General features: G+C 41.0%; 1 protein-coding gene across 2 annotated transcripts in view; it reads right to left on the minus strand.

Annotated features, from left to right (window-relative positions):
* The window catches only part of Ufl1 (UFM1 specific ligase 1), a 45,583-nt gene extending 24,174 nt beyond the window's left edge, over positions 1-21,409 (minus strand). Inside the window, exons 1-6 of one of the 2 annotated variants that reach the window (XM_004663648.3) lie at positions 21,294-21,409; positions 20,280-20,425; positions 18,335-18,363; positions 17,087-17,184; positions 15,926-16,040; positions 3,912-4,042 (exon numbers count right to left, since the gene is read on the minus strand). In XM_004663648.3, coding sequence (XP_004663705.1) covers positions 3,912-4,042; positions 15,926-16,040; positions 17,087-17,184; positions 18,335-18,363; positions 20,280-20,425; positions 21,294-21,370 — 596 coding nt within the window. In that variant the 5' untranslated portion in view covers positions 21,371-21,409. Of the gene's footprint in view, positions 1-3,911; positions 4,043-15,925; positions 16,041-17,086; positions 17,185-18,334; positions 18,364-20,279; positions 20,426-20,642; positions 21,060-21,293 lie in introns of those variants that run through there. The other variant, XM_045154992.1, reaches the window with a different exon arrangement.
* Positions 21,410-25,838: the final 4,429 nt, after the last annotated feature.

A 25,838-nucleotide genomic window follows, 5' to 3' on the forward strand; every position in this document is an offset into this window, starting at 1 on the left:
CTTAGTTACATAAGGGAAATTAATTAAATAAGTACACATATTATGCATAATGCATGTCAAGCTTCCTTTGGTTGAAGAAAGGAATTAAAAATAAAGAAAAGGCCTGGCGTGGTGGCACATGCCTTTAATCCCAGTACTCGGGAGGCAGAGGTAGAAGGATCGCCATGAGTTCAAGGCTACCCTGAGACTACAGAGTTAATTTCAGGTCAGCCTGGCCCAAAGTGAGACCCTACCTTGAACCCCCCACCAAAAGATAATAATAATAAAAATAAAGAAAGAAAAGGAGAAGACCAAAACAAAATAAAAGTGTCTAGCTGGAATAGGAATACTAATTTGAATATATGGTTTGCTATATACATGGAAAGATAACAACACGGTAGAGTATATGCATATGTCAGTGTATCCCCACCTGGGAATAGTGCCAACCAAGTGGAAATAAGCAATCAAATATTCAGATATTGGTCTCTAAATATCATATGCTAGCAGAAGGAACCAGAATTCATAGTGGAATGAGTAAAATCTGACAAGGTTTGTTATGCCAGTAAGAAAGTACTCTACTCAAGAAAATGGTAGAAGGTCACAGAAGCCAGTCTTAGAGCCAATCAATAAATTAGGGCCAATATGAATATATAAATTTTAACAAGCAAAGTCAAATGAATAAACTTAGGGAGCATCATTTCAAAAATAATTTAAATACATGAAAAATTGTAAGTTTGATGAATGATGGCATAATTTGCATGTTCCCAAACTTTCTACTCCATATATTCCTATCAGTTTGCTTTACAAGGAGCCAATCTGATGCATCTTTTAAGTGATTACAGTGCACTCAGCAGTACTGGAAAAATCAACTATGTACCAACTGACAGGATTCAATTATAAGCATGATGTGTCATTTCTGTGATATTGCCCAAATATGGGGATCTAAATACACACACACATCAACAATAAAAACACAGCAGATAAGAAAACTGAACATTTAAAGAAGTAACTTACTTGTGAACTTCAAAAGTGTTAAGATCATGAAAGCCAGAAAAAGACCAAATAAGTGTTCCAGACTGAAGGTGAGCAGGAAATGTGACAATTCATGAAATATGTGATTCTGGACTGACTCTTTTGCTAAAGGGTATTACTGGAATATTCAGTGAACCAAACACTAGATGTAAATATGCATCAATATTAATTTTCTCATTCTGATAACTGTATTACAAGATATAGGATAATAACTTTTTATGTAGAAAATACAGACTAAAATACTTGTGGTAAAAGAACATCATTTGAGTAACTTCCTCTACTGGGTCAAAGAAAAGGTCACAGAGACTTAGAAAAAGTTTGAGATTATTTAAGAATAAAAGATAGAAAAGAAAATGGTTCCATTAGACTATAAACTATGCTTTTTAACTTTCAGGTCTTCTGTAGACTGACTGTCTTGCATGTATAAGGTGTTTAATAAGTGGATATTATGATTTGTTAAATGACTCATAAAATTCACTATTGCTACCTTGTTTTAAAAAATGTCTGTAGTAAAATGCTGCTACACAAGCAAATCAAATAAGGATAAAGATTTAATGATACTGACAATGTAAATGGTAGTCACCACATGCATGGCTTGAGAAGTGACAAGAGGGTAAGAAAACTGAGATTATACATCAGCCTCAACAAGGTTCATGTAAAAGAAAGACTATGGCTAGAAAGGTCATGAACCCTAGGGGAGCATTGCCTGCTGTTGTCTGGCTACATGCATATATTATGCTCACCAAACTGCCCTGTGAACACTTTTTAAAATGTTTATACCATACATTAATGCTACTCTCACATTTGGGTAGAGAAGCTTCTATTTTTAGATAGCGGTGACCAATAAGATCACTCAAGTCACCACTGTGCTGAAAAGAAGTGACAGTGGAGTGTTCAGCACTGAGACATCTCTATTACACCTTCCAAGGCTCAGGATCCATTGAGGAAGAGGTGGTAGAAAGAAGTAAGAGCCAAAGGAATGGTAGGACTGCTTACAATGAAATCTCCCAGACACAAAATAGGCCTGGATATTTATGACCTTGCCATATGCAAGACCTTCATAATAGGAGGAAAGATTTTTTTTTCAGGGTGGATTTGAGAGCACAATGGAGGTGGTGGAGGGAATTATCATGATTTATTGTATATAATTATAGAAACTGTCAACAAAAAGCTAAAAAATATAAGCCGGGTATAGTGATGCATACCTTTAATCCCAGCATTTGGTCAGCAGAAGTAGGAGGATCACCATGAATTTGAGGCCACCCTGAGACTACACAGTGAATTTCAGTTCAGCCTGGGCCAGAGTGAAACCCTACCTCCAAAAACAAAACAAAACAAAACAAAACAAAACAAAACAAAACAAAACAAAACAAAACAAAACAAAACACAAAAATTACTTTTTTAAAAGAGAAATTATAAAGTTGCTAGACGGAAGGCAATATGCAATCCGATGAGTTTGTTTTAAAAATGAGAGAATTGGGATGGCTGAGTGGTTAAGGTGCTTGCCTGTGAAGCCTAAGGGCCCAGATCCTATTCCCCAGTACCTATACAAGTGAGAAAAAGAAGGCAGAGCATCCATCTGGAGTTTGTCTGCAATGGTTGGAGGCCCTGGTGTGCCCATTCTCTCTAGCTGATTCTTGCTCTCTTTTTCCTTCTCTCTCCCCAAATAAATAAATATAATATATATATATATATATATATATATATATATATATATATATATATATATATATATATGGGCTGGAGAGATGGCTTAGTGGTTAAGCGCTTACCTGTGAAGCCTAAGGACCCTGGTTTGAGGCTTGATTCCCCAGGACCCACATTAGCCAGAAGCACAAGAGGGCGCACACATCTGGAGTTCGTTTGTAGTGGCTGGAGGCCCTGGTGCGCCCATTCTCTCTCTCTCTCTGTCTGCCTCTTTCTCTGTCACTCTCAAATAAATAAATAAAAATTTTTAAAAAATGAGACAATTGGACATTTCAAATACTGTTGGGTCAACAAGTCACTGAAACAAAAGTTGATGTCACAGTACAGGAGGTAGCCAAGAATGCATGGTTTCTGAAATCTCCATATATATATTTTTTTTTTCACAAAGATCCAAACATTAAAAAAAAATACTTATTTTAGAAATGTGACTTTCAAAACAACATTGTTATTCATTCGATTTGAAGAATTTTAGTACACAGCATCTTAAGAAAATCAGTTCCAATTGAAGTCCAAAGAAATTAGGTTATTAACTATTTGCTCTAGGTCACATGGTCACCATGTTACAGAGCTTCTGTGGTGGTTTGATTCAGGTGTCCCCCATAAACTTAAGTGTTCTGAATGCTAGGTTTCCAGTTAGTGGCAATTTGGGAAGTGGAGCCTCTTGGAGGCAGTGTACTGTTGGGGGTGGGCTTATGGGTGTTATAGCCAGTTTCCCCTTGCCAGTATTTGGCACACTCTCCTGTTGCTGTTGGCCAGGAGGTGATATCAACCCCTTGCTCATGCCATCACTTTTTTTCTGCCATCATGGAGCTTTCCCTTGAGTCTATAAGCCAAAATATACCCTTTCCTCCTGTAAGTTGCTCTTGGTTGGGTGTTTTCTGCCAGCAACATGAACCCACATTCTTTTCACTTTACTAACTCTATGGTCTTTCCATGACTTCAGTAACTTCAACACACTGATGTTGGCAGCAGTTTTTAAACTCCATTCTGCAGAAGTGCATGGTGAGGGATCATAAGAGTAGGGAGCACATGTGGGTGGACAAGGCTGAGTTCCAGGTCTTTGACATCCTTAATCCCAATTTATAGAAGCTTCCCTTCTATCTGTTTAATAACTGGGATCTTCTGAGGTTATGCTTAAAAAGAGAAATTTAGTTACAATATCAAAGAAATGTACCCATATTAAACATGCATACCGGGTAATAGCGCTGAATAGTCCACGGATGCGTGCTTTATGTCGAGCTACAAAAGCTTCGGTAAAAATTACTCCTCTGTTATCAAGATCAATATGTCCATTGATAATTCTACCAAGTCGATGAGTTAATGCCTGGGAGTAAAGATGTCAATTTTTATTAATTTAAAAGAACAAAATTGAACACATCTATTTGTGTAATCCCATTCATTTCTGCTACATGCTGATGATGTACTAATAATTGCAACAGAGAAATTTCAAAAGCACAGATCACATGATATATAAGCTAAAATAAAGGATAAGAATCTATAAAGTGTCATTGCCTCATAGCAGAGTCAATAAATTAATCAGCTTAAATATCATAATAATAGCACTGTATAATAATGCTTACTTATAATTTACAATAAATATGAATGATTAACCCATTTTCTAGATACAGGCAGCTTCCAATATACAGATGTCCAAGACATTATCTGGACCTTTAAACCCTAACAGAGAGATTAGTGTTATTTCAAGATTCTGTAATGAAGGGACATGTAAGACATGAATTAATGACATTAATATTAACAAGATACCTCTGGCAAGATTTAAATAGGTGATGATCTGTTTTTTTGGTAACCTGTTTTCAAACCTGAGATAGTGTTTCTCCTCAGCTATACTATGTCATGGTGAAATATATGTGAAATAAGTCTGGACATATCCTAAAATAAAGTAGGTATCAAGTCAGTGTGGCTGTTTTTATTGTGACAAAGAAAAATGTTTTCAAACAACCTGATAAGTTTTCAGAAGACAACTTATGTTATTCAGAAAAAGTAGAACCAAAAACTATTAAGCTATGTTTGTTCATGTCCAAAAGTACACAATACAGTACTGTAAGAAATCATTTGGTCTGAGCCTGATATTTTTGTGTATGAGGGGCACATGTCCATGTGGGTGGGTGTGCATGTATGTGCATTTATGGGTGTGTGTGCAGGCCAGGTGTCATTCCTCAGGTACCATCTATCTCCTTTTATTAAAAAAATACTTTTTTGTTGTTTATTTTTATTTATTTATTTGAGAGTGACAGGGAGAGAGAGAAAGAGGCAGATAGAGAGAGAATGGGCACACCAGGGCCTCCAGCCACTGCAAACAAAGGAACACCAGATGCATGCACCACCTTGTGCATCTGGCTTACATGGGTCCTGGGGAATCGAGCCTCAAACTGGGGTCCTTAGGCTTCACAGGCAAGCACTTAACTGCTAAGCCATCTCTCCAGCCCCACCATCCACCTCCTTTTGAGACAGGGTCTCTCACTGGACTTGCTGGCCACCAAGTCCCAGGCATGTGCTTATCTCTACCTCCCCAAAACTGGGATTACAAATTAAAAAGATAAAATTTGCTGACCATGATGGCATACACTAGCACTAGGGAGGCAGAGGTAGGAGGACTGCCATGAGTTTGAGGCCACCCTGAGAATACAGAGTGAAATTCAGCCTGGGCTAGAGTGAGACCCTACCTCAATCCCCCCCACCAAAAGATAAAATCTTGCCAGTCATGGTGGTGGATATCTTTAATCCCAACACTCGAGAGGCAGAGGTAGAAGGATCACCAAGATTTTGAGGCCACCCTGAGGCAACATAATGAATTCCAGTTCTGCCTGGGCTAGAGGGAGAACCTATTTCAAAAAAAAAAAAAAGAAAAGAAAGAAAAGATAAAACCTGAAATGCCATACCTTTGCTTTCTTTCTTAAAAAAAGGGGGGAGGGATATAAGGAAAAGGGGGCTGGAGAGAATACTCAGTGGTTATCAGTGGTTAGGGTGCTTGCCTGTAAAACCTAAGGACCTGAGTTCAATTCTCCAGTAGCCATGTAAAGCCAGATGCACAAAGTGAAGCATACATCTGGAGTTCATTTGCAGTGGCTGGAGGCTCTAGCATGCTCATTCTTTCTCTCTCTTTGCTTGCAAGTAAATAAATTAAATACATATTGGTTTTAGTGACCAATCTTAGGTCCTTCTGCTAGCAAGGCAAACACTTTATCAACTAAGTTATCTCTCCAGACTAAGAGTCTGATATTGTTAAAATGGTGTTTGATTTTCCATGACTTACAGTTCTACACAGAAAATATAACTTATACTCCTGGTTTTTAGGTACAATAGATCCATACTTTGTGCTTTCAATGCAGCCAGGAAACCTTATTCACTTAATATAGGTGGATAAATGTGTACTACAAATTAATATCATGCGATTCTTTTTTAAAAACATATTTTATTTATTTGAGAGAGAGAAAAGGCAGATAGAATGGGCATGCCAGGGCTTCTAGCCATTGCAAATGATACATGTGCCAACCTGTGCATCTGGCTTATATAGGCATTGGAGAATTGAATCAGGGTTCTTAGGCTTTGCGGGCAAGACCTGTAACAGTTAAACCATCTCTCCAGCCCTCATGCATTCTTGTTTGGTAAATTTTGTATGTTTATTTTCTTCAGGTGCTATGTACTAAAGATTAGATTTGGAGCCGGGTGTGGTGTCACACGCCTTTAATCCCAGCACTTGGGAGGCAGAGGTAGGAGGATCACCGTGAGTTCGAGGCCACCCTGAGACTACATAGTGAATTCCAGGTCAGCCTGAGCCAGAGTGATACCCTACCTCAAAAAAACAAAACACCCCACCCCCGCGTGCCTCCAGACCACCCTACGCCCGCCCCACCCTCCCGCGCGCCCCACCCCCCGCGCGTTCCGTGCTCTCTATCCACACACAGCAGGCACGCCCCAAGCGCCCCGGGCGCCCAGGCGTGCCCCGCACCCCCGCGCCCCCCCGCGCGCCCTGAGACCCCCACGCCCCACCCTCACGCGCCTCGAGCCCCCCCGCGCGCCCCACACCCGCCTCCCCCCCCCCAGCGCGCCCAATGCTCCCTACCCACACGTGACAGGGGCGCTCAAAGCGGCCCGCAGCGTCCAGCGCCCGGGCGCCCAGGTGTGCCCCGCGCCCCCTGCGTGCCCCGAGACTCCCCGCGCCCCCCCCCCCCGCGCTCCTCGAGCCCCCCCCCCCCGTGCACCCCACCTCCGCCGCACGTCCAGACTGCCCCGCAGCGTCCCGCAGCATCCAGCACTCCATCTTACCTCAGAGTGCTCCACGCCCCCTGCACAATCCGTGATCCCCTGAACCCCCTCACCCCCCCCCGCGCGATCTGCCCCCTCCCCCCCTGCGAGTCCAGAGCACCCCACGGTATCCCACAGCGCCCTGCGCTCCTAGCTGCCCCCCCTCCCCTCACGCCCTGCTGTTCTCACATCACTTGCCGCCAGTCAGTTTCTGCTGTGTCCTGATTCCGTACCCACATCATCTGCCTCTGCACTACAATTGCACGTGCAGTGGGCCCAGTCCCACAGCAAGAGCCATATAAGTCCACACTGAGTCACTAGCGCCAGCGCAGGTGCCATCCCCTACCTGTACATTGCCACCCATCCCCCACTCCCCTGAGGCGGAAGAGCACAGACTGTTTACAGACCCCAGAGTACCCAGCCAGAATCTAGGCACCTTCAAGGCTTGCTACCTCAGTCCCTTTTCAAGCTCAAAGGCAGGCAGCTTAGGTGCATTACTGGGTGAGAATTCAGGCAACTTTGGTGCCCCTGTCAGGCTATAGGTAGGCGGCTTTGGCAAGAGTGAGCAAAAACCCAGGCTGCTTACAACTGCCCCAGGCTGCCTTGGATTTGCATTAAGCTAGATCCCAGGCTGCTCCACCCACCTACCTGCCCATACACTGACATGGGTAGACCACAGCGCAAAAGAAATAACACGAAAAATAAAATGGAAGAAAATCCAGACAGATCGCCCAGTCCAACAAAGATCACAACAAACCAAAACATAGAAGAGTGTTTAGGATCAGAACATCAAGTGGAAGCAATGAACAATGCAACCCTGACCAAACTACTGCTAGATCTGACAGGAAAGCTACAAAGGATAGATAATCGTATGGATGCTACCATCACTAAGCTAGAGCAATATGATAAGACACTGGAAGGAATTCAAAGAGAGCTAAGAGAGTTGAGGGAGAATGAAAAAAAAGAGGACCTTAAAAATCAGCTGGCAACACTAAATGAAAACATAAAGAAATGCAAGGATGATTTCCAAGAATCATCAAGAAAATCAGAAAATGAGACAAAAAGAGAGCTGGACAAAGCGATGGAAGTGATACATAGGAAAGTAGTAGAAAATGCAAACTTAATTGAACAAGTCCAAAACTCACTAGAGGCTCTCAAGAATAGAGTCAGCGAAGTGGAAGATAGAAATTCTGATCTGGAAGACAGGATGGAGAAACAGTTCGAGAGTCCAAAAATTTCAGTAAGTTCAAAAGTTCCTGTGAACAGAACATGAGAGAATTGTGGGATACACTTAAACGTCCTAATATCAGAATCATTGGAATACCAGAAGGAGAAGAATTTCAGACCAAAGGCATGGAGAACTTATTTAACACAATAATTGAAGAAAACTTCCCCCGTCTCTTAAAAGAAAGGCCCATCAAGATTCAAGAAGCAAACAGAACTCCTAACCGACTAGACCAAAGGAGAAACTCCCCAAGGCATATTATCATTAAGACTCTAAACACTGACACCAAGGAAAAAATCCTAAAAGCAGCTAGGGAAAAACAGCACACCACTTTCAAAGGAAACCCCATCAGAATTACTTCAGACTTCTCAATGGAAACCCTGAAAGCTAGAAGGGCCTGGAATGATACTCTCCAAACTCTGGGCTAGAAGGGCCTGGAATGATACTCTCCAAACTCTAAGAAACTATGGCTTTCAACCCAAACTACTCTACCCAGCAAAGGAAAACTTTCCATGATAAAACTCAGCTTTACAATTATATGAACACAAAACCAAACCTACAGAAAGTACTCCAGGAAATTCTCCACAGAGAAGAAACAAATAACCAAACACAAATGCCTACAAGAAGAAGATCACAGCAATCAAACCCAGAGTAGATACAAAAAAAAAAAAAAAATTCCATGGAAATGCCAACACACCTCTACCACCACAACATGACAGGGATCAAATCAAATCTCACAGTCATCACCCTAAACATTAATGGCCTTAATTCACCCATCAAGAGACACAGGCTAACAGGGTGGATCAAAAAATTAGACCCCTCAATCTGCTGCCTTCAAGAAACCCACCTTACCACTAAAGACAGAAACCTCCTCAGGGTGAAAGGGTGGAAAACAATATTCCAAGCAAATGGGAATAAGAAACAAGCAGGTGTAGCTATATTAATATCAGATAAAGTTGACTTCAAACCAAAAACAATCAAAAAAGACAAAGAAGGCTACTTCCTACTTGTAAAGGGAACAATCCATCAAGAGGATATTACAATCATAAATCTGTATGCACCAAACACAGGGGCACCGCAGTTCATAAAACAAAACCTACTTGACAATAAAACAGAAATAACCACCAACACCATCATAGCTGGGGACTTTAACACACCATTATCAGTAATAGACAGATCATCCAAACAGAAGCTCAACAGGGAAGTAAGAGAGCTCAACAAAACCATAGAGCACTTAGACCTAACAGACATCTACAGAACTTTCCACCCCAAATCCACAGACTACACATTCTTCTCAGCAGCCCATGGAACATTCTCTAAAATAGACCATATACTGGGTCACAAAGATAGCCTCCACATATTTAGGAAAATCGACATAATTCCCTGCATGATATCAGATCATAATGCTATATTCCTAGAAATCAACAACAAAAAAACCAACAAGAGCCCCAACGGCAACTGGAAACTGAATAGCACACTCTTAAACAATAAATGGATAGTGGATGAAATAAAAAATGAAATTGCAAAATTCCTGGAATTGAATGACAATGAGAACACATCATACCAAAACTTGTGGGACACAATGAAGGCAGTCCTCAGGGGAAAATTCATAGCACTCAATGCCTTCATAAAAAAGACAGAAAAATCCCAAATCAATAGCTTAACCATCCACCTAAAGGCATTGGAAAAACAAGAAAAATCCAACCCAAAGAGCTCCAGAAGGAAGGAAATAATTAAAATCAGAGCAGAAATTAATGAATTGGAAACCAAGGAAACAATTAAGGCAATTGACAAAACAAAGAGCTGGTTCTTTGAAAAAATAAACAAGATTGACAAACCTCTGGCCAATTTGATCAAGCAAAAAAAGGAGAGACTCCAAATTAACAAAATTCAAAATGAAAAAGGAGAGATTACAACAGACATCAGTGAAATCGGCAGAATCATCAGGACTTATTTCAAAAACCTCTACTCCACAAAACTGGAAAATGTGGAGGAGATGGATAAATTCCTGGATGCATATCATCTACCAAAGCTAAACTCAGAGCAGATCAACCACCTCAATGAACCCATCACGCTCATGGAGATTGAAAAAGTAATAAAAAACCTCCCAAAAAAGAAGAGTCCAGGACCAGATGGATTCCTAGCCGAATTTTATCAAACCTTCATGGAAGAACTCAAACCAATCTTCCTAAAACTGTGCCACACAATTGAAGAACAGGGAAAACTACCCAACTCCTTCTATGAAGCTAGTATCACCCTAATCCCAAAACCAGGCCGAGACGCCACAAGAAAAGAAAACTATCGGCCTATTTCCCTAATGAACATAGATGCAAAGATCCTCAACAAAATTCTCGCAAACCGAATCCAAAAACACATCAAAAGCATTATCCACCTTGACCAAGTGGGATTTATCCCAGGAACACAAGGGTGGTTCAACATACGAAAATCTGTCAATGTAATACACCACATAAACAAGCTTAAACATAAAAATCACATGATCATTTCAATAGATGCAGAAAAGGCCTTTGACAAGATACAACATCACTTCATGATCAAAACATTGGAGAGAATCGGCATGGCCGGTTCACATCTTAATATAATAAAGGCAATATACAAAGCTCCAAAAGCCCAAATAATTCTTAATGGAGAGAGACTGGAGGAATTCCCATTGAGATCAGGAACAAGACAGGGATGTCCTCTCTCACCTCTGCTTTTCAATATAGTTCTGGAAGTCCTAGCCCAAGCAATAAGGCAGGAGAAGGAAATAAAAGGGATACAATTTGGAAAGGAAGAAGTTAAGTTAGCTCTATTCGCTGATGACATGATTGTATATGTAAGAGACCCGAGAGACTCCATCCCAAAACTCCTAAAGGTGATTAACTCCTATAGCAAAGTAGCAGGATACAAAATCAATGCACAAAAATCGGAAGCATTTCTGTATGCAAATGACAAAGACACAGAAAAAGAAATAAAGGACATAGTCCCATTTTCAATAGCAAAAAATAAAATAAAATACCTTGGAATAACATTAACCAAGGAAGTAAAAGATCTATACAACGAAAATATTAAAAACTCTCAAAAAAGAAATTGAGGAGGACTTGAAAAGATGGAAAGACCTCCCATGCTCCTGGATAGGCAGAATTAACATTGTGAAGATGACAATCCTACCAAAGGCAATATATAGATTTAACGCAATTCCAATTAAAATCCCTACAATGTTCTTCACAGACATAGAAAAAATGATCTCAAATTTCATATGGAAAGGCAGAAGGCCTCGCATATCCAAACATATCCTCAGCAAAAGAAATACCTCTGGTGGCATCACCATACCTGATATAAAGTTATACTACAAAGCCATAGTAATAAAAACAGCATGGTACTGGCATAAAAACAGGAGTATAGACCAATGGAATAGACTTGAGGACCCGGATTTTGGGCCAAGCAACTATAGCTACTTGATATTCGACAAAGGCCCAAACAATATAGACTGGAAAAAAGATAGCATCTTCAACAAATGGTGCTGGACAAACTGGATAACCACATGCAGGAAACTAAAACTTGATCCACACATTTCACCATGCACAACACTCAAATCCAAATAGATCAAAGACCTCAACATAAGACCAGAAACTCGAAAACTACTGGAAGAAAATTTAGGAAGTACTTTCCATGATATAGGAATGGAAAAAGACTTCCTGAATAAAACCCCAGTGGCTCAAGTTCTTAAACAGTCACTCAACCATTGGGATCATATGAAGCTGAAGAGTTTCTTTACAGATAAGCATATAATAAACAAAGCCAATAGAATACCCACAGAGTGGGAGAAAATATTTGCAGGTTATCCAACTGATAGAGGCCTTATCTCTAGAATTTACAAAGAACTCAAAAGTCTAAACAATAAGAAGACAAATACCCCACTCACAAAATGGGGCACAGAGTTAAACAGGCAATTCACAGAGGAAGAGATACAAATGGCAAACACACACCTAAGAAAATGTTCATCATCCCTAATCATCAGAGAAATGCAAATTAAAACAACTATGAGATTCCACCTTACCCCAATAAGGATAGCCAACATCAAAAGGTCAAATGAAAATAAATGCTGGCGAGGATGTGGAGAAGCAGGGACACTCATTCACTGTTGGAGGGAATGCAGGATGGTACAACCACTTTGGAAAGCAATATGGAGACTCCTGAAAAAGCTGACTATAGAAATACCAACAGACCCAGTTATACCATTACTGGGCATGTACCCTAAAACCTTCAAACCAAAAGCCAGAGAGATTTGCTCAACCATGTTTGTAGCAGCTCAATTCGTAACAGCTAAAAGCTGGAATCAACCCAGATGTCCATCATTAGAAGAATGGATAACAAAGATGTGGTATATCTACACAATGGAATTCTATACAGCAGTAAGAAAAAACGACATAAAGAAATTTGAGGAAAAATGGTTGAACCTGGAACAGATCATTCTCAGCGAACTTACCCAATCACAGAAAAAAAAATAGACACATAGTCTCACTCATCTGCAACACCTAACCTGAATTTGCCCAAGATGCCTTACATACCCAGCAAGTACCTCATGGACTAGACAATAAGATGGATGGGAGGGCGGGGAGGGAATCAAAGGGTGGAAAACAGTAATCCGGACCCAAATGGCAATGGTACCATAAAATTCTACTTCCTAAAAGACAGACCAAATGACTGAACTTTCACTAGTCCCTTACAGGAAACACCTGAACCACAAGACACTGGAGAGGGTAGGATCAAGACTGACCTAAATCTCCTATATCTCCTTTCCCTCCCTCTCCCCCTCTCCCCTCTATCTCTCTCCTCTCTAACTCTTGTATATTAGTTATCTTTTTCCTCAATTTCTTAGTGGACACTGACCTGTAACCCCCACTTCCAGCTTGGGCCTATAATCCACAATGAGCTTTTGATCAGAGAAACCTACAAGGTTTCCCAAAACAATGACAGACTTCTGTCAGAGTAATTGATGACCCACTAAAGGCCAGTGGTAAGACCCTATTGCTGAAGACTCCATACGCAGCTGACACGTAAAATGGAATGACATGGCTGGAAGCCAGGAGAGAGTCAGTCCCCAGACAGTCAGCGTGTCTAATGCCAGAAGGCGCTACATAGGCGACTGGGGGAAGTGACCAAGATCTGTCCAAGCAACGCATTGTTTAACCTAAGTAGCAACAATTAACCGGATGTGATACCCACACAAGTGCAATAGTGGTACACAGCCATGGTGAGGAATCAATTGCTCTTGATTTGGCTAACTGATCCACTCAGTGGTACTAGACTCTTAGCTGGAGCTGGGAAACAAGTCAGAACCATACCCAAACACAAGCCCACTCTACAATATCAAGCTACCATCAATCATGGGGTATAAGAGGGCCTACACCTATCAAACTGTCTATCAAAAAAGTAAGTGTTATCTCAATTTTCTGAGTGCTAACTTACTCTCCGTTGGAGAATCTGCTTCTCTTTTCCAGATAGATGCAGATCCTAAGAAGAGAGCTGCCCCAACATACCTCAGAAGGGGCCCAAATGAAACTAAGGACAACTGGCGAAATAAGCAAGGGTGATGTTTTCCTGTGAACTGGATACCAGCACAAAGGGGAAGGAGATCAATGCAGAGAAAAATCAACTCCTACCAAATCAGAGAGCCAGAGCCTCAGAGGCCCCCAACACCTCAGCACTGAAGCAGACCAAAAATGAACCCAACATGGCTCAGGGAAATCTTGCGGAAGAGGGGGCGGAAAGAATGTCAGAGTTACATGTTGGGTCATGATTTTCAGAGACATTTATCATACTAATAACTGGGGGCTAACTCCACAATGCACGACCCATTTTCAATAACAAGGAGGGTCTAATGGGAGTGTGTAGATCACAGATGAGCCTAAATAATGGTACCAAACTGCCTGTATTTACTGAAAAGAAAACTAATAAATTAAATTAAATTAAAAAAAAAAAGATTAGATTTGGTTATTTCTTTATTTCTAAGTTCAAAACACAACTGCCATTTGTAAGGTGCCCCCATCACACCAACATTTCACTAGCTGTGTCTTGTGATGCCTGTAAAAGAAGAGCAATTATTGCCATTTCACAGATATGTAACTTAAAGTATAACACAAATAATAATAATAAAATAATAAATAAATAAATAATAGTAAAAATAACTTTCTTAATGTTAAAAAGCAAGGTCTCCTTAACTCTAAAGTCTACGGAATTTCTACCAAATCAGAGGGACTTCAATGACTTTATGGTATCAAACTAGAGCCAAGCATGGTGGCATTATGTCTTTAATCCCAGCACTTTGGAGGCAAAGGTTGGAGGATTGCTGTGAGTTCAAGGGCATCCTGAGACTACATAGTGAATTCCAGGTCAGCCTGAGCTAGAGCAAGACCCTACCTTGGGGAAAAAAGAAGACACAAAAGTACTCTAAATCCCCAGTTTTTAGGTAACATGGTTATTAAACTATAAATCAAGACATCTGAGTACTAACACAAATACCAAAATTTTAAAATTTTGTGAAATTCCTGGGTTCTTCCCTTATTGCACGTAACCGTTTAAAGGAGGAAGAAAGGTACAAAAAGGATAGTGGCACTATGGACATTGTGGTAAGAAATCCTCTGCTGAAGTGGGTCCCTTGTGTATGGTGAGATGTTTAGCAGCTTCCCTGATCTGTCGTAGCCTCTCTGAACTATAATCCTCAGCAGCTGTTTCATAAAACCCATCAAGCAATCAAACTGCACAGATCCTGGTAGTGTCTGTACCCAAGATCAGGAGCACTGAACAAATCCATGCATGTGTGTCCTATGCGCATCAAGACAGTCCTGGAACTGAGTCTATTATTTGTTCTCAGGATGGCCTGTGATTCCAGGAAAACTGCAATCATTTTTAAATAGCCTCCACAGGACCATTTATGTATAGGAAATATTCTCAAAATATACTGCTTCAAGGTTAATCAAGCCACCCTTTCCAATAAATCAACTGATGGTCAAAATGTCTGGTGCTTTTCCCTCCCACTAGGATTCTCTGTTGAAAAATCTTTCCCTAGATCTAACTGGACTGGAGCGCCATTCCATAGGAGGGAACAAATGCCTGATACTGCAAACTTATGATGGTGAAGTCTGGAGCCCTAGGGGTATAAGGTTTGCTGGTGTCTGGCTAAATAGATATATTATGTTCACCCGGTAAGCCCTTCTTTTAATGTTAAGACCTATGTGTTAATGCTACTCATACTTTTGATTACAGAAGCTCCTCTTTGCAGATGGCGGCAACCTCTGGGATGACTCAAAAAGTACCATAGTGCTGAGAAGAAGTGACAGAGGAGTGCTCAGCACTGAAACATCTCTATCACACCTTCCAAGGCTCAGGGTCCATTGTGGAAGAGGTTGCAGAAAGAATGTAAGAATCAAAGGGAGGGTAGAAACCCTACAATGCACTATTTCAGACACAAAATGGCCTGTATATCCATGACCTCACATTGCCTGGCACTACCTACACAAGACCAATTTAACAGGAGAAAAAGATGATGACATCAAAACAAAAGAGAGACTAATTGAGAGTGGAGTTGTGAAGGGGAAAGTGTATGTTGGGGGGGATTATCATGGTTTATTGTCTATAATTATGGAAGTTGTAAGTAATAAAAAAATTCTTAAAAAAAACTATCCTAAATATACATTATACTATTAAGAAAAGTACCTGTGTCAGAAAGTTTCCAGGAAGGTCATAGGTTTTACACAACTCTGAAATGGTGACTTGACCACTTTCCTGCAGTTTATCATTTACCTCTTCTGCTAGCCGATCCAGATAGTTCCTAAGGGTGAACAAAAGACAACAGAAAAAGCAATTAGAAAGAATGCTTTCCCTTTCTTTTGTGCTTAACTTCTACTGCAGTAATGCATGATCCAAAAGGAATGAGGAGACTATGATTAAGCACCATCATGTTTTCCTCATCAGTGCAACCAAATGTCAGAGTAATCAAACGATACATTTGGGGATGTATGTTGCTGTCAGTAGAAATTTTATAGTCATTTTGTATTTTTTTTTGGAGCAAATTTGCATTCAGAATTAAAATCATATAGGACAAATGATATGAGTTCTATTTTATATAGCTTTAATAGGAAAAAAAGACAAAAGTTTATATTATTTATGAGTGTATCTCCCAAAAATTAGCATTTTATTTATTTATTTATGAGATAGGCAGAAAGATGGAGGAGAGAGAATGGGCACATCAGGGCCTACTGCCATTGCAAATGAACTCCAGATACATGTGCTACTTTGTGCATCTGGCTTTACGTGGGTTCTGGGGAATCGAACTTGGGTCATTAGGCTTTGAAGGTAAGTGCCTTAACTGTTGAGCCATCTCTCCAGTCCAGTGCTTACTTTTTTTTTTTTTGGTTTTTCGAGGTAGGGTCTCACTCTGGTCCAGGCTGACCTGGAATTAACTCTGTAGTCTCAGGGTGGCCTTGAACTCACGGTGATCCTCCTACCTCTGCCTCCCGAGTGCTGGGATTAAAGGCGTGCGCCACCACGCCCGGCTAGTGCTTACTTTTTAAGTGAAATGATTTTTATTATGAAAGTCAGTGCTATAAAAGATCTTAACAAGCTGGGCATGGTGGTGCATGCTTTTAATCCTAGCACTTGGGAGACAAGAGGTAGGAGGATCATTATGAATTTGAGGCCACCCTGAGACTACACAGTAAATTTTAGGTCAGCCGGTGCTAATGTGAGACCCTACCCTGAAAAACTTAAAAAAAAAAAAACAAACGAATGAAAACAAAACCTAAACAAAAAGCCTAAGTGGCCTAAATTCAATCACTATTTGAAAGAAGAAAGAAATCTTGGAAATATTATACTTACTCATCTATCAGCTGTCCCAGGATTATCTGGATATGCTTTTCTGACTTAACAATATCACCAATTCTATTTTCAATATGAGTCAAGTCCACATTAATGACCTGAAAATAGAACCATATTAGTAATAAGTGTGAATTATTCCTTAAGTTGGAAATCATACATTTCTAACTACATATATTAATTTTGATTTGTGTGTGGGTGCACCCCATGGAGAGGCCAGAGGACATTGTATGTTCTCCTCTATCACATTATTTTCTTGAGACAGTCTCTCATGAGCTCAATGCTTTTTGATTAGACTGCCTGACCACCAAGCTCCAGTAATCCTCCTGTCTCTGGCCCCATCAGCACTAGAATTATACTATTAAAGTAACCACTTATTCTTAGATGAATTTTGAATTAATCTAAGGTATTATTAGCTAAGTAGGGTAGCACACACCCATAACTCCAACATTCAGAAGGCTAAGTCAGGAAGACTGCCATTAGTCTCAGGCCATCCTGGTTTACATAGTAAGTTCTAGGATAGATAGTGTATATAGTTAGTCCCTGTCTCAAAACACAAATTTATAGATAAAATTCTGCCAAATCATCATTCTTTCTTTTTTTAAATAAGACTTACTGTTATTTTACTTTTAGCCATGAAAAATTAATTTCTTCTTTGTTAGAAAAATCTATATTGCTGGGCATGGTACTACATGTCTTTAATCCCAGCACTTGGGAGGTAGAGATAGGAGGATCACACTGAATTTGAGAGTACCCTGAGACTATATAGTGAATTCCAGGCCAATCTGGGCTAGAGTGAAGCCCTATCTTGAAAAACAAAAACAAAAAACAAACAAACAAAAAAAATTATTATTAAAGCAGTAAACTAGACACCATTTCACTCAAGCTTTTATAAAATGTGCTTTGATGATCACATGCACATTTATATTCTGAAAATACTTTCCACATTTTACTATTTCTCCATTGCCTCTAATTTCTAAAAAATATGTAAACAAGAAACAATAGTAAGTTTTATTCCTACAATTACAGAAACCTTGCAATTACATAAAATAACTATTGAGTTTGTTTGGCAAGGAATGAGGCCAATCAACCAAGAAAGAACAACTATCTATCAGTAAAGGTTATGTAACTGTCTCTTCACAAACACTACACAAACAATGACAGCAGTATCAGTGAACACTTAAAAAGCACTGGACAACATAGTTTTAAACATAGTTTTCAAAGTTGAGAAAGAAAAAAATATTAATTTACCTGTTGTAAGTCAACAATGTTTACACGACCTTTAGAGAAAAGAGAATCACTTAAGTTACATGTATGTTCAACAGAACCATTTGTTCTAAATTACATGTTGGAGAGATGATGGCTCAGCAGTTAAGGCACTTGCCTGAAAAGCTGAAGAACCAGGTTGAATTCTCCAGTACCTGTGTAAAGCCAGTTGCACATGATGGTGCATGTGTTTGTAGTTTGTAGTAGCTGGAGGCCCTGGAGAGCTCATTTTCTCTCTGCCTGCCCCTCTCTCTCTCTCTCTCTCTCTCTCTCTCAAATAAATATTTTTAAAAAGGTTATTAAATTACACATATGTGAAACAAGTAATGTAAACACTAAATGATTTGGGTCTTAATGAGTCCAGGTCAAATGAAGGACACAGGTCATCAATAATTGATGTATCTAAACATGAATCCTTCATAGCTGAAGCCATCAGCAATCATGTATTTACACAGTTGTTTTCGGTCACTTCTCATCAATTATGCCATTCACTGACCCAAGCTGATTAGACCTATGGAGTGTATTCAAGTCTCTTCACTTGGACTTTATCTACTATGACCAAAGGAAATATTTACAACTATATTAAAACAATTGTTTTCAATAATTGAAATTGAAAGCTCAGTTTCCATCAGGCAATGACAGCCTAAAATATTCCAAATCACAGCACATACTTTATTAGCATTATTACAGGAAAATAAAAAACAAACAAAACACCAAAGTTACACTGATTAAGAACTAATAAAGACTTTCTACTTTAATCAAATTGTGCTCAATTTGCTCAGTGGTTCTAATTGTAAAAAGACAAAGAAACACAACTTTTTGTGTTTGCTAGTAACAATAACATTGCATTCAATATGATGGACACAACTCCATACTATACTGAGTTATCTAATGTATAAATACGTATGCTGGTTTTTTTTTTTTTTTTTTTTTTTGGTTTTTCGAGGTAGGGTCTCACTCTGTCTCAGGCTGACCTGGACTTCACTGCATAGTCTCAGGGTGGCCTCGAACTCACAGCGATCCTCCTACCTCTGCCTCCCGAGTGCTGGGATTAAAGACGTGTGCCACCAAGCCCGGCTTATGTATGCGTTTTTTAAAGTGTGGTGATACAGCCTTAGCTTTAATTTTTGAGAACCTACAATCATTTAAAAATCTCTAGTCACTTATTTACTTATTTGAGAGATAGGGAGAAATAGAATGGGCACGCCAGGACCTTCAGCCACTGCAAATGAACTGCAGACGCATGACTCACCTTGTGCATCTGGCTTACGTGGGTCCTGGAGAATTGAACCAGGATCCTTTGGCTTTGCAGGCAAGCGTCTTAACCACTAAGCCATTTCTACAGCCCCAAAATCTCTATTCTTGCTGGGCATGGTGGCACATGCCTTTAATCCCAGCACTCAAGAGGCAGAGGTAGGAGGATAGCTGTCAGTTCAAAGCCAGCCTGAGACTACAGAGTGAATTGCAGGTCATCCTGGGCTAGAGTGAGACCCTACGTTGAAAAACAAAACAAAACAACAACAACAACAAAAAATTTTTCTATTCTACATTCACAATCAACCACTTGATACGTGATAGCTGGGTACCCAACCCAGGATTATGAGATAAATTCTGAAAAAAATCACATATATAGTATTTGTGACTCAAAATAACAATAATATGATATGTCTAAGTGATATTACTTGAGTTCACTTAATATGGTCATGTTTAAATGAATCTAGTAGAAACATTAAGGCTGATCATTAAGTTAACTATCAGTGATAGGTTTGTCTAGTATTTGGCAGACCTTGGGTTTGATCATAAGGGGATAAAAATAAATAATTGAGAAGGGTACTCTAAATTATAACATTTATTACTTAGATATAATCTCAAGGGTGTTTTATTTTCTTCCAAAAATCCCGGGGATGATAATAAAAAAAAAATTACTTACCACCTCGGACATGTAACTCATCTCTCATCTCTTTACTAATTTGGGCTGGAGTGATGTATTCTTTTCCATCAAGCGTGTGAACGACTTCTAGCTGTTTCTGTGCAATGAGTTTATTCACAATCTCAATGCAGTTCCGCTCAGACAGCCTAGGAAGAAAAGTTCTTGAGTGTTTATGACAATAGCTCATCATAAAGTAAAGTGTTTGAAAACAGGCTTCAAGAAGTTTGAGTAACAAGTTACTTTCTTCATGACAAATTATTCATTTGTATTGTATAATGCTACTGATTCAATCATTTAAAATCTACAGAATACCCATTTTATATACATTTAATTCATTTACTAAACTGATACACATCAGCTTACTGAGATTTCAAACTTCCTGTCTTCTAGACTTGCCTCCAGTTTTCAACTCGAAATAGGATATTGTGGACATGGAATTTAAATAGGGAAACCGCCTGCTGTAGTTTTAATTCAATGCTCATCCTGGCCTTACTAGTAAGCTGGGTCTGAAAACCAGAGATCTGACTTAGTAAATCCTTAACTGCTACTCTTAAGTAACCCACAAACTTAATGTGGCCCAGATTTATTTGACTGTTTTTGCTTTGGGGGTGCTTGCAGCCATGCTACAGAATGCAAAGTATGCATCAAGGCTGTAGTGCCTTTGGGTCCACAAGGGATAAAATGAAAGAATTTCATCAGCATCACAAAGACACACGCCCCACAACACTGCAGGGCAGAGTCGGGGTGCTCTGGACATCTCCTCCAAAGGTTCTGGGGTGTGTAGGAGCGCCTGTGGCCTAAGAGTGACAGCTGGCGTCCCGGGTCAGGCTGGGAGCAGCTGCGGCCGAGGACCAGGCCAAGTCATCTACAGGAGCAGTTCGCGGTGCGCCCGGGACTCCCGGCAGGCTCTGCGGGGTGCCCAGGGCGGCGGCGGCAGGCCCCAAACGCGAGCGGCGCAGGCCTGCACACGAGGGGCCTGCGGCGCCTCCACTACGGCCAGAGAAGGACCAGCACCTCTGCGCGGCCTCGGCGAACTGCGCCCGCTGGAAATCGGCCGCCAACCGCCGGATCTCTTCCCACGCATCCGCCATGTCGCCGGGCCTCGCCGACGCCGCAAAGCCGCAGACACGTCAGCTCAGGGCCGGCAGCAAGGCGGCCAGACGGAACGGGCCGCGGCGAGGGACAAGAAACCCTGCCCTGACGCGAGCGCAAACGCCAGACGTCCGCCCAGCTCTCCTGGGGGCGTGGTCTCCGCGCTGCGGGTCGGGACGCTGAGAGGCTGAGGTGCTGGGCAAATATAGAAAAGTAGTCCGGAGTGCCCAGGGATTCTTATAGAAACGGCCTCCTCCCGCTGTCCGTCCTCTCTTTACCAGGGCCGGTAGATTCTCTTCATCAAGCTTTTACTAACTACCAGCAATCCATTTTGAATGGGGAGTCATGTTACGTTTATGTGGGTTCAGAGCAAAGTATCTTTAGGCAGACGGGTAGGATACACACTACTAAATCAGTTCTTGCCTTGGTTGCGCACCCTGAACTCTTAGGTCACAGATGTTGCGGGATTGGGTTGTCTCACTCATTTGAGTGTGCGGGACTGGGGACGAAAGGGGGAGCTAGGGAGCGCACCTGCTTCCCTGTGGGGCTCCCCACAGTGATGGCGCTGGCCAACTTCCCCTTGCCATTGTACTTGTATACCTCACTCTCCACTTTAAAAACAAACATATTTTCCCCCTTTTATCTGAAGTCCTGTTGGTAGAGTTTGTAAAGTGTACTTTATTTAACACATCCTGAATTTTATTTTTCTGTGTAACTCACAGCCAACATCACAAATACACTTGTCTATTAAGTTCCTACCTGTAATCAAAATGTATAGGACAGCCCCAAGTGGTGGCGCCTGCCTTTAACCCCAGCACTTGGGAGGCAGAGATAGGAAGATTGCTGTGAGTTCGAGGCCACCCTGAATTCCAGGTCAGCCTTGGAGAGGGAGACCCTACCTCGAAAAACAAACAAACAAAAAAAAAAAGGTAAAAATAAAAAAATAATAAAGTATAGAACTCTGTCATAAGACCTGTCACCAAATGCCAACCAAGAACACTGTATGACTGGGTCATGGTGGCAAAAGGTGTCTGGAACGCGACATGTCAGAGCAGTAAGGGAAGGTGATGTTCCAAAGAGAATTAAGCTGCAACAAATTTTCACAGAATTTTCTCTACCAGTGCTGGGTGAAGCAGACACGGTCTCACCATACCCATTTAGAAATCAAATGAAGCAGATAACAAAAGAACTTCCTATGAAATGTAAAATCTAACAGCAGTGGAAGTTTAGTGCCCTGTATCTACTTTTGGTGTCCAAACTGGTATTAGGCTCTCCCAGTCATCCTGCAGCCCGACTCTGCAGCGCCCTCTATGCTGAAGAACGCACTGCACACGTGAACTGTGAGGGTCTCGCACACGCTAAGCACTTTGGGGACTCCAGGGCATCTGGGAAGTCTATCGCTTTCTCCCTCTTTCCTCTCATTCTGTCTTGTAACATGTTCTTCCCTGGTGTTCCAACTTAAAGAAAATTTTCTAATGACAGCTATTAATTCTCACAAACAAGTATGATATAGACTAAGTACCCACCATTCTTTACTCATATTTCTACTATCAAATACAAATATATTGTAACTTGTTTACTTAATAATCATATCTTCCAGTAGTTGAACATCTCATCACCTGGCATGAAAACAGCACTTAGACCTTGATCCAAAGATCTGTGAGAAGTAAATGCTCTGGTGCATCAGTCTAAACAGTACTGTGCTGATACTAAAATTTGTTTGCAATCCTTTAACAAAGACCAAAGGGACAATTAATGACTATATTTTTTGGGGACCCTACTATCCAATATAGTTATCATATGCTATGTGAGGTTTAAATTATTAAATAAAATAGAAACTTTGACACTTCAGTTGCATCAGCTTCATTTCAAGTGCTCAGTAGTCATATATGGCTTCTCTCTCTCTCTCTCTCTCTCTTTTAAAATGTTTATTTGGCCGGGCGTGGTGGCGCACGCCTTTAATCCCAGCACTTGGGAGGCAGAGGTAGGAGGATCGCCATGAGTTCGAGGCCACCCTGAGACTCCATAGTGAATTCCAGGTCAGCCTGGGCTAGAATGAGACCCTACCTCGAAAATCAAAAAAAAAAAAAAAAATGTTTATTTGTAAACAGAGACATAGGAGAGAATGGACTCCATATGCATACACCATTGTGCATCTGTCTTACGTGGGTACTGGGGAATCCACCAGGGTTCTTAGGTTTGCAGGCAAGCACCTTAACTGCTAAGTCACCTCTCCAGCCCAGACTGTGTCTCTTGTATGGAAAAATATACAAAAATATTTTCATTTTCTCAGACCCTCCTATTGTGCAGCTCTGGTGTAGACCTTTGCTAGGGAAGTACAGCGGAGTAAGTTCTGGATGGTATGACTTGGACTATCTTGATCTGGAAACCACCTGCATTTTCAGTTTTGAATAGGGTAATATTTTACCAGGGGCCAATATCTGAAACAATGTAGAGGAGCTTGAGGCAAGGTAGCATATGATAAGAATACTGGTGACAATCCCAAGTGGCTTTATTTTGTTATTGAGGATGGAAGATTCCTTGGAAGAATTCCTTGGTAGATTTAGGTAATGGAAGCTTCGTTCTTGGGAGGAACTGGTTCTCCATAATGATGTGGGAGGCAGGCTGGGCTGTGGGAGAACTTAGAACCCCTGAGCCAGTGGCTCTCAAGTCTCGAGTTCTCCATATTTAGCAAATAATTGAAAACATGGACACAGAGGAAGCATAAGTTATAGAGGGTTTATAAAGGGGCCATGCAAACAGGGTAGAAGAAAAAGCAGGAAGATCCCAAGCCAAAAGAAGTTTCTCCTCCCTCCCAGCCAAGCTGCAAATGGACCATCTCTCTCATACTTGTGGAGGCTTGGATCAGGTTCATTTATATGAATTAGGCATCAAACTAGAATGAGTGTGATTGCCAGGTTCAGGTGTATAGATGACCCTAATTGGCTGATGGGTGCCCAGGAAGGAAACTCACTGAAAAAGAACCTGCCCACTGGTACTAATGATGTAAGACTTTCTGATGCCATGTAGCCATAGAGTGGCTTGGGGTTAGTTCCTTCTGGCAAAAAAACCTGAATCCTAGCACTTGGGAGGCAAAAGTAGGAGGATCATGGTGAGTTCAACACCACCCTGAGACCGCATTGTGAATCCCAGGTCAGTCTGGGCTAGAGTGAGACCCTACTTCGAAAACAACAACAACAACAACCCAACAACAACAACAACAACCCACCTAAGTGAACTCCTCAGGACAGACAGAATGTCAGAGACTGGCAAAAAGGAAGATAACTGGGTTGGCTTGGGGATCAGGGTATTTTATGGACATCCACCTTTTTCTTCCTTTTCCCTTCCCCTTATACAAATGATGGATCCGGTTCTCCATATTCTTACTGGTCCTACTTGTCAGGAACTTATTCCTTTTTGTGGAATGTATGTTTGCATCCATCTGATCTGCCTGATACAGGCTATCTTCTTTGAGCCTCTGCCATACAACATAACCCTGCAGGGTAGGGAAGCCGCCGTCTTCACAAGCGAGTCCTGCAACAGGATGCACCTTCCTCCACTTCCCCAGTGCCCAATTGTCCCATGTTGCAGCCCAGGGGGGTGTTTGTGACCTCCACGTGTGTGTCACCCAAGTCTTCCCTGTTGAGCCATTCACCCAGGAGCACTGATGCTGGAGTTGCAACCAGGTGTACTGTAGGGCCTTAGCCATTTTCCCAGTGGCCAGGGCTGGGCTCTCAGCAGGATGCTGAGCTCAAGTTGCAGGCCTACATCTCCCTTAGGAAGTCAAGTATGCTCACCACCTTGCACTGCACCTAGCTCACAGTGATCTTCAACACCATGCTGGTCTCACTAAGCCCAGGAAAAGTTCACAAGACATCAGAAAGGATCTGTTGTTTCATTATTGTGGGTAAGACTGAAGCAGAATGCAGTGAGTTCTAGTCAAGCCAGGGAAGAGGCATCCATATTCTCCAGTCCCTAGCTGACTACTTACAAAGAATTTACACTGCTCCTAATTCATATCAGTTTTAGCTGCAAACTGATGCTGAGTTCTGAGTGGCTGATGTATGGCTAACTGATGGCATCTTCAGCTATACTATGTGCATGATATGTGACACACTCCCATACTTATTTAAAAACAGTGGGGTTTTCTTGGCAGCAACAAATATTTATTGAGTGCCAAAAGTATAAAGCATTTCAGGCAGTTCAGATACACATACAAAAAAAAAAAAGTAGACTTATTTCCAGCATTTAACTCACAGGCTCTGGCCATTTCACTTCTAGTGCTTCTGCTTGCTTATAATGTCACTGAGACAAAACTGAACAAGAAGACAGTACAGGTATAGACCTTATCTGAGACTGGTTTCTGCACCTATAAACAAAACCCATCCACAATCTCTTTTCTTTGTTTAAAGTTAATTATTATTATTATTAACAACAAGATGTTTTGTATGGATACATCATGTGTTG

This window comes from Jaculus jaculus, chromosome 7 (assembly GCF_020740685.1).
Source record: "Jaculus jaculus isolate mJacJac1 chromosome 7, mJacJac1.mat.Y.cur, whole genome shotgun sequence".
Lineage (NCBI taxonomy): Eukaryota > Metazoa > Chordata > Mammalia > Rodentia > Dipodidae > Jaculus > Jaculus jaculus.